Consider the following 16,496-nt stretch of genomic DNA (forward strand, 5'->3'; position numbering starts at 1 on the left):
TGATGAATGGATGGATACTGCCATGCCTTGCAACAACTGGAGGGCCAAACAGAAACAGAAAGGTGAAAGACAGACTTAAAACTGAATTGAAGTCATCATAGATAGATGTGGTTGTGATGGGAAGCCGCCCTAGACAGGGTCACTTGTGGCAGGACAGATGACATGGCTGGCAGTGGTGTCGACAGGATAGTTGACGACACATACGCAGGCTGGGACAGGAACGATGACAGACAAACTGACAATAAGACCAAAATAATCACAGACAGACTTGGCAACGATGGGAGGGCTTCTCATGACGGGGCTGACGCCGACAGGGCTGATGCTGAGAGGAAGGCTGGCCATATAATGGCCAGTGCCCATAGGACCAACACCAATGACGAGAGAGGCAGCATACAATGGCGTTGCAGGAAAGGGATGGGTTAAGAGTGGTGGTACTGCTGCTGTAGAACTCTGACAGCAAGGTGTGGAGTGCCACATGGCATGACAACAACACTGTAAACTATCTGACTGAAGGGGGCTAAGCTTGCCAGTCACACAAACTTGGATGTCCTGCCTGGTCTCTGTTCAAGAACAAGTTCACTCGAACACTATGGATAGATGGATGTCCTGTCTGGCCTCAGTTCATAAACAAGCTAATTCAAACACTGTGAAAAGACTGTCTAACCTTAACCAATGGCATGGGAGGTGCAATGTTCAGCCAGAGGTGACTGTAAAATGTAAACTTTCATGGGTGAAATTGTCATGATTAATAAAATGTTCCAGGCTATTATGCCACGGTCGAATAGATTTCACTTTAAAACTCAATGTTTCATCCCCATCTGCAGAGGGCATTTTCAAGGGGGGATTGTAGCTTTGTTGAATGCCCGATTCACACCCTGGCTCATTACTGACTACAGCAAAATTTCACTTCTGTGTAGTGGCTTGACGACACACGTTTTGAATATGTGAATGCAATTGGCCATTGTCGACTGCTGTCGTCATCTACTGGTATCGTCCCATGGTGGAAAACTGGTACACATCTATTGGTGGTGTCTAAGTAAGGTAACACACACAAATAAGAACTTATCAAGCTGAAACTACAAATCCATAAACTATCGTCAGACTGTAAAAAGTTATCTGAAACTGCCTTGGTGTCTATCGTTATATAGGAATATTCAGTTACCTAATTAATATTTCATTATTATATAGGGTATCAGCATAAACAGTTAATATTTGGCGTATTGAACACGTTGAACAAGCACACTGATGGTCAACCGATATTCGGTATGCATTTTCTAGAGTTAAGAATGGTTTCAATACTTGATTTAATTAGTGGATAATAATTTCATAGGTCAATAGCATGTACATGGAGTAACCAGAATGACGATCACCAAGTCACTACCTCATTATAGAATATAGATGCTACCACATAATCCTTCAATATGACTGACTATGGTCAATATTATGTGTGTATGATAGCAATGATTCCATCACCTAGTCATACACAACTTTTTATTAACATAATTAGCGGCAGTCATATCCATATAAGTATCACGGGAGGGTAACGTCACCTTGCCACAATCTACTGGATACGAAGTTTTGGTTCAGACTAGCCAGATCAGTTTGAATTGATCTTACTCAATGACGTTTAAAGATGTCCTTTGAAGCGTTGTTTGCCAAATCACATGATAATTTAACCATTTTCCCGTCATCCTCCCATAGTTTAGACTATTTCTTTAAGTACATATTGACCTCCGTCAGTCAATAGTTTTAAGTGTGTTGACTGGAGCGATATTCGCCAAGTCACACTTTAGCTTTAAATATAATTCCGCTGTCATTCCCTAAACTCAATGGCAGTGGCCACCAGGCCTGAATTATGATGGCAGTGTTCCACTCACTGTTTTTACACTATGAGTGTGGATTGCCTCCATTAAGTCAAACTGAGTACCCCATTGCTGCCACATTATCTCCTACTTTAGGGTTTTCTGTAACTCATAACCATAACTTCGTCATGAAGATCAATCAGGCACGTGCATTAGTTTATTTTGACTTGATTCCAAACCATTTCTGGTCAAATATACTAATCTTGAATAATGAACATCTATTTTATATGTAGACTTGTTCCCAAGTTCATTCATGACCAATTGTGCGCTAAGTCAATAGGATGATCATACATTGTAACCATAGCTAAGCAAATGCTTAACATTTACTTCTGAAAAAAAATTTTTTTTAGACCTAGTCATAATAATGACAATGTTGGCTTTATATTATCCTTCCCACTCCTAAATTCTTTTTAGGTGATTAAACTTCGTGATTAAGCACAAAATTTTCCTAGACAGGCCATACGTTGTAAGCACGTCTTCCTCATATCATGAGCAATAAATACTTCATAAATGTTTAAGACAGTCAATCTAAGTACGTTCTGCACAGGATAACATATATGCCCTTTTCCTCACCTGTACCTTTCTTTTATTTCACTTTACTAGTAAATTCAAGGTCAGGAGTTAGGTTCGCGTCTTGTCCCAACAAGTAACCATCACAGCTGATATTCTGCACAGGTTTGCAGCCAGCTCATGTCGTCCAGACACAATATTTCGGCGGACCAGCTGGCCGCCATCTTTAGGTGAGTTAATGCTCGTGCATTGCCTCACCAGAACTGATGTGGCAGACAGTCTTGACAAAATTTCCAAATGCAAATTATATAAATCTTTGAATACAAAATCCAATTGTCGCCGCGTAAAATGAATATGTTCCCGTACCAATGCAAGACTGGCCCACTTCTTGATTTTATTGGGCGCTTTTGTGTCAATATAATGATTAATTCTGGCAAATTTAGGGATAATACCCTCATCCCGACATCTCAATAAAAACACAAGTGCACTCTGAAACTTCCCTTTCTAGTGTCTAGACGACAACATGATCCGGCTGCAAACCCGGGAAGAATACCAGCAGTTATTACGCCAGGAAAGTCTACGAAATCACATCCAAAGCCTCTACAGGGAGGAGATGGTGAGTCTTGTTAGAAAGTTGGATAATTTTCGCAAGAAGAAAGGGAAGTTACTGAGTGCACTTGTGTTTTTATTGAGATGTCAGGATGAGGGAATAATCCCTAAATTTGCCAGAATTAATCATTATGTTGACACAAAATTGGCCAATAAAATCAAGAAGTGGTACAGTCTTGCATTGGTATAGGAACATATTCGTTTTACACGGTGACAATTGGATTTTGTATTCAAAGATTCATATTATTTGCATTTGGAAATTTTTTCAAGACTGTCTGTCACATCGTGGGAATGGATGGATAGCACTTCATGGGCTTTTTCGGACTCCGTGCAGAAAATTGCTACTAGTAAACAGTCATCTAAGTTCCAACGTCTCTGTGTTTCTCCTGTTATGTCTGGTGACGACACCCGCCAACAGGTGGTTATTAATCTTATGGATCAGGGATTTGATGATGCAACATTATCTGTTTTGGAAAAAGGTTTAAATTTTGCACCTACTCCTAAGAGGACTCCTATTACGGATTTTATTTGTGCTGTAGAACAAGCTGTGGCCCACCTTCCTGAGAACAGGGCAAAAGAGATCAGGCAGGAGGCTGCCTATAAACTTCGTCGAGTTCCCGCTCCACAGAATAATATTCCATCTTGTGAAAGGGCTGCTATTTGGTCTCAGAGAAAATCAGGATCTAATAATTCTTCCGGCTGATAAAGGTAATGCCACAGTTATTCTCTCACGTGAGGATTAAGTTGCCAAAATGGATCTTTTGTTAGAGGACTCGGCCTATCGAAAAATCAAAAATGATCCCACGGATTATATAAAATGGAAGACTCTCTCACTTTTAAAGAAGAGCTCCTTACCTAGTGATGTCATCAAGAAACTCCATCCTAGTACGGTGGTTCCTCCAAGATTGTATGGTTTACCCAAGATTCACAAGAGTGGTATTCCTCTGCGTCCTATTGTCAGCAGCTTGGGTGCCCCTACCTATAATTTGGCCAAATATTTACCTTCAGTCCTCAGGCCACATGTGGGAAAATGTGAACATCACATATCAAATTCGTCCGACTTTATTCGATGATTAAAATCTTTGTACTGTGGTCCTTCTGACTTGCTCGTCTGCTTTGATGTTATTTCTCTCTTTACTCGGGTTCCTCTTGAAGAGTCCCAGTTACTAATCGGTGAGAAATTAGATGAAGAAACCACCAAGCTGTTTTGTCATGTGTTCAACTCAACGTATTTTCTTTTGAATGATGTACATTTTGAGCAAACTGACGGAGTGGCTATGGGGAGTCCACTCTCCCCCATAGTTGCCAACCTTTCTATGGAAGACTTTGAGGACATGGCACTCAAAACTTCGTTTCTTAAACCAAAGTGTTTTTTGTGATACGTTGATGACATTTTTATGGTTTGGCCACATGGAATTGATGCTTTGAATCACTTTTTAGATCATTTTAACTGTCTACATCTGAGTATTCAATTTACTATGGAAATTGAAAGTGATGGTAAACTTCCATTTCTTGATGTTTTATTTCAAAGAAAGGACTATGGGACTTTTGGACACAGTGTGTATCGGAAGCCTGCACATACTGACCGCTATCTTCATACGACCAGCTGTCATTCACTACACCAACATAGTGAAGTTTTGCGGTCTCTGGTGAAAAGAGCTTATGCTACTTCTGACGAGGAACATTTGAAAGAAGAACTTGATCATTTGAAGATTGTTTTTAAACAGAATGGATATATGGAACAACAAATATGCTGTGCTTTTCAGTTTGGTCCATCACGTGAGCCAATAGAGGATACTTTTGAAGCTGTTGCTTATTTACCCTTTGTGGGAAGAATATCATCCAAAATTTCAAGAATTAAAAAAAAAAAAATGATATTAAAAGTGTTTTCATGCCGGTGGCCAAGACTAGAGCCCTTCTTGGTTCAGTCAAAGATAATTTGGGCTTGAGGAAGCCCGGGGTTTATGAAATTCTGTGTCACTGTGGAAAGGAGTATATTGGTCAAACCTTTCGAACTATTCAGGACCCGTGTATCGAACATCATCGACACACTCAGTTGTTCCAGCCTGAGAAGTCGGCAGTGGCAGAACATTGCCTTGACGAAGGACACAGGATGATGTATGACAAGACACAATTTATGTCTCCTGCTTCTTGCTATTGGGAATGTGTTCTTAAAGAATCCATTGAAATTAGATTATCAAGTAATATTATTGACAGGGATAAAGGTTTTCCTCTAAGTAATATATGGAATCTGCTTTTGTCCGACATTAAACAACAACGGTTTTCTTTTCGATCATTGGATTCTTCTAATTAGTGCTGTTGCGATTTATCATTTCTGCCATCTTCTCCCACCAGCACGCTGCGTGTCGACTTGCCGCTAGGAGGCGCTGCCCATCATCTCGTGCATGCACGGTGCTCTGTCCATTGGTGTATAAAGGTTCCTGTTGTTGTGGCTGGAATTCAGTTCCGGCGAGGCAGTGCACGAGCATTAACTCACCTGAAGACGGCAGCCAGCTGGTCCACCAAAATATTGTGTCTGGATGACGACACGATCCGGCTGCAAACCCGTGAGGAATATCAGCAGTTATTACACTGGGAAAGTCTACAAAATCAGTACCCATCACAGTTTATGCGCAGGCGCAAGGTATTGTGTCCGCCTAGGCGGGCCTCATGATGCTACGGTTTGTTCCAGTACAGCACTCGTGGCTGCCATACCGTGATCGCGAAGTGGGGCCGAAGCAGTTTCAGATAAGTTTTTACAGTCTGACGATAATTTATTGATTTGTAGTTTTAGCTTGATGATGTCCACTATGGACAAATGGTAGTTACTTTAATTCTGAAGAAGGTTGGGTTATCCCGACTGAAACCTAGGTAAATCTAGGTAAACTTTGCAACTGAGGATGTTCGTTTTTAAAATCAAAATTAACTTGGGGTAAGTCTGAATCCCTTTTTGTTCCATCTTCTTGAAAAAAAATCACCAGGTATCCCGATGGATGAACCATAAACCATTTCTGCTATCATAGCATTCGTGTGTTTCTGACTGAGCAACAAAGACCAAGAAAGATTACAGGTATTGTTTGAGTGCATTTCGTAGTTGAATGTGAATAGATTGCTGCTTTAAGTGTGAGATGAAATCTTTCTATTGTTCCATTGGATTGAGGATGATATGTGGTAGTTTGAGTTTGATTACAACAACATATTTTTGATAGTGCTTGAAATAGCTCTGTAATAAATTGTCTTCCACGATCGGTTACTATTTGATGAGGTGTGCTAAATCTAATAATCCAACAATTGGATAAAGCTTGAGCTACAGCTTCTGCTTGTTTATCTCGAAGTCATATTACCTTGTGTCCAATTCATAACTCTATCGATGCATGTTAAGCAATACGTGTATTTATCAGAAGGAGGCATTGGCCCTATCAAATCCAGATGAATTACTTTAAAACATTCATCAGTGTCAGGAAAGTGTCGTATTGGTGAACACACATCATGATACCTTGTTTTTTTGTAAAGCATTACATGCTCGTGACCAATTTGCAAAGCACTTTTTCATATTCATCCAGACACACCTTGATGTAACCATTTTTACAGTTGTCTTGACACCTGGATGAGCCAAATTATGGTAATATTGAAAAATAGCATAACGGAATTGTTCAGGAATAAAAGTTTGAATACTTTGTGTCAAGACATCACACCACAATTGCTTTCCCGTCTGAGTCAAATAGTATTTTAGTTCAAGTGAAGTATTATTGCCAGATTGCAGTTGATGAAGCTCTTCGTCCTTTTCTTGTGCTTGGTCTCTCTCTTCATAGTTAGTGGGAACCAATTCTTCAAGCCTTCAAAAGCTATCAGCAAAAAAAATTTGCTTTACCAGAAATACGTCGCAAATCTGTTGTAAACAGTGAAATATATTGGAGATAACGTAATAGGATTGACGTTGCTTTCTCATTCTGCTGCTTGAATGCATATGTTAGAGGGGCATGATCAGTATAAATAACAAAGTCTCTACCTTCTACCAGATATTTGAAATACTTGACAGCCATATATATACTATGTAGTTCTCTGTGATATGTGGAATACTTCTTCTGTGCCCTCGTGAACTTTTTTGAAAAGAATCCAATAAGTTTCTATTGTTCATCTTGCCACTGCTGCAACACAGCACCAGCTCCAAAATCTGATGCATCCACAAATAATGCGAGTTGGCTGTGCAAACCCAGAAATGTTAGAAGCATTGCATTTGCAAGATGTCCTTAACATTTTTGGAACTGAGCAATTGCTTCTTCTGTCCAGTCAATATGTCTTCTGTCATTTTTAGTTGTTCCTTTTAGGTAAGCATTCAACAAGGCTTGGTTTTCTGCAGCATGTTCTAAATGCCTACGATAAAAATTGATTATTCCTAAAAAATTTCGAAGTTCATGAACAGTTTCAGGTCACTTGTACTTCATCAGCACATGCAGGTGTGATTAATTGTCCTAAGAATATCAGTTCTTGCATTCCAAATACGATTTTCCAACATTTGTTACCAGACCCTATTGATTCAATTGTTTAAAGAATAAATTTAAATGCTCAATATGTTGTGACTACGTAGGCTGGAGGCATATAGTTTAAGACTGGATGAATTTTAAGGAATTTTAACATTAGGAGTGTGTTCCGTCCACCTTCTAAGATTAAGCCACTATTCAGCTCAGTGAAAGATGATTTGGGGCTTAGGAAACCCAGTGTATACAAAATTCAGTGTCAATGTGGGAAGGCTTACATTGGCCGTTTGATTCTCACAGTACATGATAGGTGTGTGGAACATTGCCATCATACGAGGCTACAACGGCCGGAAAAATCGGCAGTAGCAGAACACTGCTTAAATGAGGGACACAGTATGAAATTTTATGAAACTGTGGTAGTTGCCAACATTTCCGGTTTTTGGAACAGTGTCTATAAAGAGGCAATTGAAATTAGGTTGGCGGATAATTTAATCAACAGAAACAATGGGTTTCCTCTTAGCAAGACGTGGAATCCTGTATTATCTCGCATCAAAACTGAACATTTTTTGGTGCGGTCCTGAGTGCGATATATCGTAGCCAGCAGTATTCTACTAAGGGTGGCGCCACCTCCCTGTCTTAGAGGGCAGCAACCATGATGGGCGGCGCATGCGCCGTGCACTGAACGGTGGCCTATATAGGACGTCGATTTGCAACCTTGCGCCAGTTCTCAGCGGGACTCATCATCAGCAGCAGCAGCATTCTCCTGAAGATGGCGACCAGTTGGATCGCCAAAATATCGAGTCAAGTTGATTTTAGGGTCCGCCAGCAAACCCGAAGAGACTTTCAAGTGCTCAATATGTTGTTCTGGAGATTCTGATGCTATTAAAATATCATCCAGATATGGAAAGCAGAAATCCAGCTCTCTCACAACTTCGTGTGTAAACCTCTGAAATGTGCTAGGTGCATTTCGAAGTCCGAAGGGCATATAATTAAATTCATACAGACCAAAAGGAGCAATAACCACTGACTTTGGTTTGTCTTCTTCGACTAACGGAATTTGATAATACGCTTTTAGTAGGTCAATCTTGGAGAATATCTTCTTATTCTGCAGCATAAAATTTACGTCATCTTCTCGAGGGACTGGATACCGATCTGGGAGAGTCCTGTCATTAAGATGGCGATAATCCCCACAAACTCGCCACTGACTATTCGACTTCATAACAAGGTACAGTGGACTGGCCCATTGTGAGTGTGATGGATGTATAATACCACTATTCAACAGAAACTGAAATTCTTTCTTAGCTACTTGCAATTTATGTGGGTCCAACCAACGAGATTTACTATACACCAGTGGCCAACTAGATGTAGTGATATAATGCTGTACTTTATGCTTTAACACCTTTGGTATTATAGATGATTTTTGTTAGCTCAGGAAACTTCTCCAACAGCTTTGAATACCGACATTTTGCATAGTGTGAGCTTCCTGAATCGTTAGCATTCACAGTGGTTACCTCTGCGCAAATTTTTAACTTAAGTAATGTTATCCATCACCTTTTTATTTTTCAGATCTATGAATAAACCAAAATGATGAAGAAAATCGGCTCCCAATAATCCTTTTGATACATCTGCTACTATAAATGGTCATTCAAACTTATGTTTAAGACCTAAAACAATGGTTAACAGCTTTGACCAATAAGTTTTTATTTCAGAACCGTTTGCGGCATAGAGACTAAAGTCAGAGAGTTCAAGTTTTTTAGTTTTTGACACTGGTATAACAGACAAATCTGCACTGCTATCTACCAGATAAGATCGCCCACAAGTTCTATCTTTAACAAATAATCGATATTGGCAATTTATTGTAGGAACTAGGGTAGAACATTCAGCTGCTTTTGACCCCACCCTTCCTTGTTTTACTTATTTTTCCGTGGGCAAGGTGGTACACACTTTTCAGGTTTACACTGTGAATTGATAATAACAATATTTACCATTTGTTTTGAACTGTGTTCTGTTTCTACTTCTGCTGCGCGATCAGGATCTATTTGATTCTCGGAGCGTCTTAACTTCATTTTCTAAGTCTTTAATTTTTACAAGAAGATTTTGGACTGATAAGGATGTGGAAGGAACTGATTGGGCCAAGGTAATTTGAAGCTCCTCAGCATATTGCATCACCACTATACAACTGGCCATCTGCGTGATTTTGTCCGTCGTTTGTTCCGATAGCACTAATATACTTCCAACTATTACTAGGAAGTTTATCGAGCCACAATGTTTTTAAAGCGTTTTACGACAATTTGGTCCCAGCATAGTTTCGGATTTTTTGTAATAACAGGCTAGGCTTCATATCGCCCAGTTCCAACCCACTCAACAGTTTTTTTTTTTTTATTTTACGCTCCCACAATTGAAAATTGTTAAGAGTCATTCTTTTGCCAGTGAATATTTATTATTTTCATCACTGGTTACCAGATCCCAGATATTTTCGACATATTTTGGTTCAAGCTGGGCCAGCAGGTAATTGAAATTAGTTGCCCCCGTTGCTATAACAGCGATTGTAAACTGAGCTTCATTTTGGCAAAACCAAATATCAGGCTTTTCTACCCAAAAGGGAGGAAGCTTTACGCTTACCTTATTGATTTTTGGAGCATTCAAAAGATTGCCCCCATCAAGTCCTCTTCCTGTTGGCATTTTGAGTAATTTTATTAAACACTGTCTGCGACGAATTCCAACAGATTCCGCATTGGACAGATCGTCAATAATTACATAGCAGGGGTGGGGTTTTTTTTTTTTTTTTTTTTTTTTTTTTTTTTTTTTTTTTTTTTTTTTTTTTTTTTTTTTGGCCTCGTAGATCACGTCAGGGCCACAACTTATTGGTGGTGTCTAACTAAGGCAAACACACACAAATAAGAACTTATAACATCTTTATTATATAATTTTATAAGACATGAGTCGGTGTGTTACTTAGGCAACAATAAGTGACGTCACAGAACATATATCTCTGAAGCCAACCTTATTGATGTCAAAACACTCACTAACACCCCAAAACACCATAAGGAAGAGCAATCTGCTCCCACACACCTTCTTCAGCATCGGAATCCAAATGTCATTCAATTTCACACTCTCCTCCTTCCTACTGAAATTCCTGGGGTGTTTTGCAATCTCTATGGCCTCTCCGTATAGCCTTTGATGGTCTTCACTTGTAGCTGCCAGTACTTGAGTCCTGTCAAAATGAATGTGGTGGTCTCCTGGCTGTAAGGCACGTTCTGCAACAGCTGATCTGTCAATTTCCCCTCTTCTGCTATTGCTCGTGTGCTCTTCAAGTTGTTTTTTGACAGCTGTTCTTGTAGTACCCACATACACCTCCAACAACTACATGGAATCCTACAAATTCCAGCTTTTACCATTGGTGTGCAAGCATCCTTGGCCGATTTTAGGTGATCCAAAACTGACCAAGGCTGCTCGCCAACTGCTGGAAAAAGCTGGAATTTATAGGCTTCCCTATAGTTGTGGGGAGGTGTAAGTGGGTACTACAAAAATAACTGTCAAAAAACAACTGGAAGAGCACACGGGGCAATTGCAGAAGAGGGGAGACTGGCACATCAGCTGTTGTGGAACATACATTACAGCCAAGAGACCACCACATTTATTTTGATAGAATACAAGTACTGGCAGTAACAAGCAGATACCATGAAAGGCTATACAGAGAGGCCAAAGAGATTGCAAAACACCCCAGGAATTTCAACAGAAAGGAGGAGGGTGTGAAACTGAATGACATTTGGATTCTGGTGCTGAAGAAGATGGGTACCAGTCTTTCACCGTGGGATGATAGCAACAGCAGACGAGGCAGTTGACAATGGCCAATTGCGCTTGTGTATTCAAAACATGTGACATAACAATGCGCATAAGCTCACGGAAGGGGAATTTTTCTGTAGTCAATAGCGAGCCAGGGTGTGAATCGGACATTCAACAAAGCTACGATCCCCCTTGAAAATGTCCTACACAGATGGGGACAAAGCATCCTGTTTTAAAGGGAAATCCATTCGAACACGGCATAATAGCCCAGCACATTTTATTAATTGTGCCAGAGGTGACTGACAGAATTAAAATGTACATATAACTGTTCCCTAACAAATCATAGCCTAAGTTCTCTGGGCATGACTCAGGGAAAAACTGACAACACCAACAAAAAATCTGCTCCTCTACTGGCAAGAAAATGAGCATTATGTTGCATACCTTGGATGCTGTAGGTCATGAAATGCAACTCCAATTGTTGATGGTACAAGACCCAGATGTCTTTCCAACCATCGAACACACAAAAAAAGAGGTGCAGATGAGGGAGAAGAATGCCGAGACGCGGCTGTAGTAGCCAAAACCTGTGTGAGCTGAGTTACGCCCTGTAACAACTTCTGAAGTTGCTGCTCCTGCAAGTGAATGATTCGAGACAATAGCACTCTTATGACAAGACAGACATTATGATACGCTTGAACAGGCAAACTGTGCATCTGAACAGCGAATGAGCAACTCAAATCTTGCAACACTGAAAACAACTTAGACCAGCAGCATGAATGAAACTGCACAGTGGTATGCATTTTAACGAACAGCCTGAACTAAGCAGAAAAGACAACTACTAAGAAACTTTTGAAGTAGGCTGAAAATCATACCAAGGAGGGAGAATCATGAATGCAAAGAACACTGCCCTCTGGCTGAGGGAACAGAACAAGCGAAACAACACTGCCACAGCAAACCCAATTATCACATGATGAGCAATGTGAAAACAAAACTTGCTCCAGAAAGCAAACCAATAAACACTAAAGAAAACTAATCTCATAGAACACTGAATCATGAAACCTGTGAGAGACAACAACATCAAAATGTACTTGTACCTTGTTGCCAGTTATGGCAGACTAGAGGAGAGAAGTGAACAACAACAGCAATTTACATTTACTCATGGAAACAGACTTTTAACCACTGAAGTAGCCTCGTCCTGATGAGTGACCGAAGACAATTGTAAAATAATAACTTAATTAATGAAATGAAACTAAATTATAATGTCCTTACATGAATGTCCACACAACTACATACAATAGGCATATCTCTCCTGTGATGCTGTCTGTGATGTGCCTACACAATAAGCCCCACAGTCATGGCAGGTGGCGAGTGAAGACCTGCACTGTTACTGGGCCGGTACTGACAGCGAGTGACGGCTGATGTGCTGCTCGTGCAGACTAGGATGAACTGGGCCGGGTCTCCTGGCATGAGGCCCTAAGATAAAATGCCTGGTACTGCCAACTGGTAGCGCTGGAACTGAACTGCTGATGTGGCCAGATGGAACTGCTTGTACAGCCAACTTGAGGCATAGGGCATAACTAACTTACTACAGTCAGCCTGTGGCCTAAATAGTCTAAAGTGGGTGGATACCCACATGGCGCTGCAAGGGAACGTGAACTTGCATAGGAAAATAGTGCCCTGCCGATAGCATTTTCTCCTGTGATGGGTACACTGCCTGTCAGCGAAGTTTGTGTTCCCAGACACTGTGGAGACGATGTGTAACTCTGTGGTAAACAGCCCCGATTATACAAGGAAAATATCTCTGTTTTGATGAGAGCCGTTTACCCATGTCCTCCTGGCAGAACTGCTGCCTGCACTTCCTGTCTGGTACAAGGAGCAAACTACTACCAGTTGAATACAACATTAGATAAAGATCCAAAAATAATTCCTGAGACAGTTAATTTAAAAGTACCTTAGACATGCATAAATAATAATAATAATAATAATAATAATAATAATAATAATAATAAACACACTGCTTCACTTACTGTGCCTTTCTTCACATCATCTGTAACAAGATCGGTGAATATCCAACCAATACGCCTTAAGCCAAGCTGCCCAGCCAGATCATCCACATGCTTTCTGTCCTTGTCTGATTCAAGTAATGTAATGCTATCTCGTGTACTTGTTTGTGGTGGTTCATATATAGCAGCCACTGTACCACGTATACCTAAAGGAACATCTCCATGAATTTCATAACGCCCATAAAGAAATCCAAGGCGTTGATGACCTGTACTGCGCCAGTAATTAATGAAACGTTCAACAAGATGGGCATTCTCAAACATGACGTTGTCCACATGGCGATACACCTGAAACCAACAATTTAAAAAAGTTACTGTAGTTCAGTAATTCGATGCTGTTTCTACTGTCATGATTTATCACAAAGAAACAAAAAAAATAGAGAAACTTATGTGGCACAATTTGTTCAGTCTTCAGCATTGATAATACATTGACAAGTCAAATGTTATAAGTACATTTTACTGCAGCTAGAAAAATATTTCACTAGTAACAGCAATCATTATGGGGTGTTTATAAATTAGTTATGCAAAAGTAACCATTAATTGTGAAAAGGGTAAATAACTTACAGAAATGTTTGATACAGCAATGAATGCAGTAATGTCAATTTTTATTCACACCTAACACTGTTGGTTTCCAACGTTCCCTCTAGGTGGCATCTGCGAAAATTATTCCAATAGTCATCACGGAGTCTTGTAATGGTGCAGAGCACACAAAGTGTTGTTCATGGTTTCATGAAACCGAATCCATTACTACAGCTCACAGACAATTCAGGATTAAATACTGCAAGCTACCACCTCAAAGACAAACTGTTATAAATTGGTAAAACTGTTTAAATGGATAACACAAGCAGTTGCCACTGTATATCAAGACTTGCTTCATAATATTTGTCACGAAACTGATTATAGAGGGGGCATTTGTCATTTTACGATAGGTACTCACATGATTATCTGTAAATAGAACTTTTAAGATCTAAAGCACTCAGTGCTGTATCAAACATTTCTGTAAGTTATTTACCTTTTTCACAATTAAAGATTACTTACGTGTAATTAATTTATAAACACCCTGTATTAATTTATGTAAACAAAGTGAATTCTAATGGTGCATTGTTATTATTATTATTATTATTATTATTATTATTAGCAGTATTATTTTCTATGAGAAAGTTCGTTATGAAATTTTTTCTCTTAAGCTGAAGTTGCATTTGGATGGACAAGAATAATTACATAGCATCAGCTAGTGGCAGAATACCTGTCTCACACAACGTGGGTAAGACCACTGAGCCAAGGAGGACCTGGTGAACTGAATGGTAGAGAAACTGTTGAGATTTTGGAGGAATACAGATAGGATGTTCTTGCTCTGGATCAAGATCATAAATATGTCATCAATTAATCTGATCCAAGTGAGGGTTTTAGAATTCTGATTGGCTAGAAAGGAGACATCTAAATGACCTACTAGGAGAGACATATTGGACTGTACTAGTTAAGTGTCCTAACTGATGCCATGGATTTGCTTGTTGATTCTGCATGCAAAGACTTATCAGGAAGGAGGTGGGGGTGTGGAATCAGTTAAGGTTTGAGCCGGTACGATTTATTAGCAGAAAGACTGTGGCCAACAGGTTCATAGTGGCATTAACAATGACAAGCAGATGCCTTGTGGCAATGGAACACGCACTGTGAAGAGACAATGGAAGCAATGATTCATGTCTTTGATGTAAGAGGGTAGACTGTGGGCAATGGATTGCAGTTGTTGGTCAAGAAGTGCCCAAAGTGCAGAAAGTTTTTTTCAGTGGGGATGCAGCAACCAGCCACAATGAGGTTTTCTGTATGGGTGGACTTAGGACTTTTAAAAGTGTTTGTAAAAAGGGATTACATAAACTAGGATTCTAGATGCAGTTTTTATCCCTCCAATCATTATGGGTTAGTGTGTGTCAACCAGGTCCAAGGAAGCGGCATCCCACAGGGCTCCATAATGAATGTTATAATCTCCTCATCACTGTTAATGGGCTAGTGGCCTAATGGAGAGTTGTATGCTTTATGCACATAAAAAAGACACACACACACACACACACACACACACACACACACGCGCGCGCGCGCGCGCGCGCACACATGCAAACTGCAATAAGATGATGTTATTTACGGAAATTCCAGTCAGATTGATGATTTCAACCTAATAACATGGTCAACTGTGGATTGTCTCTCCTGGAAACCAAAATGATTGCGGGACAAAAGGTCCTGTGAGTTGAGAATCCACTATAATGATCGGGTTACCATCTGATGAAGCAGTTTTCAGAGCTCATTGACAAGGCTAATCAAACAGTAGCTGTCAATGAAATTGGGCTTTTGCCTGGCATAAGAATTGGGATGAGACACTAACCCCACTTTATGAAGGTAAGACACCTTCTGGCCAAATATGGCTGAAGACCCTAAGTACATGGAGACTAAGTCACATTCTGATGCTGTATCATCTGATTATGAATCAAATTGAGGCCTAGGGTTAAATCGTGTAGGAGGAGGAGGAAGAGGAGGAGGAGAAGAAGAAAGGGGGAGGGTGAGGAGGAAGTTATATAATTCAAGCTTATGGGGAGGAAAGGACAGAGGGATGTCTTCAACTAGTCTTTTGCAGTAGCCAAGTAAGGAGAGGAAGCTGCTATCACAAAGTGAGTAGTGACGTACTCAGTAAGAACTGATGCATCATTAGAAATACCCCATGAAAGAGGAGACCTAGAAGAATTGTTGATCTTTGGCTACCCAGTAGACTGCAGACCTTGGCTTGTGATGAAGGAGCTTATGTTCCAAAAGTGGGAGATGTAGCACTCTCAGAATTCATTCTTCCTGAATTTAATTGGGTAGTGAGCCTTTGCTTATAACCACTTAAAAATGATGAGTTTGTGAAGGATGTTAGTTGAAATATTGCAGGACCCTTCATCGGTTCTGAATAGCTGTTGTAATATCTTTGATCCAGCCATAGTACCAGCCACTAATGAAGGGGTCCATGTAAAGTGGTATAGCACCACCAGAAATACAGGTGATCAAAGTGGAGAGGTCTCTGACAGTTGATACTTTGAAGGGCTCAAAGTGGCAACTGAATCGCTTATTACTAAAAGGAGATAACACCTCAAAAATTGGAAGTGCAGAATTTGTTGTTTTGGATTTCCTGAAAAATAGATGCATCTATTAGAGCTACAACTGGGTGC

The 16,496-nt window shown here is 40.1% G+C and overlaps 1 protein-coding gene across 1 annotated transcript in view; it reads right to left on the reverse strand.

The window, feature by feature from the left end:
* LOC124777500 (nuclear protein localization protein 4 homolog) overlaps nucleotides 1–16,496 on the reverse strand; it is a 244,756-nt gene that overhangs the window by 128,367 nt on the left and 99,893 nt on the right. The window contains exon 6 of the mRNA XM_047252942.1: nucleotides 13,270–13,590. Within this exon, the coding sequence (XP_047108898.1) occupies nucleotides 13,270–13,590 (321 nt within the window). The remainder of the gene's footprint in view (nucleotides 1–13,269; nucleotides 13,591–16,496) is intronic.

This window comes from Schistocerca piceifrons, chromosome 2 (genome assembly GCF_021461385.2).
Source record: "Schistocerca piceifrons isolate TAMUIC-IGC-003096 chromosome 2, iqSchPice1.1, whole genome shotgun sequence".
Lineage (NCBI taxonomy): Eukaryota > Metazoa > Arthropoda > Insecta > Orthoptera > Acrididae > Schistocerca > Schistocerca piceifrons.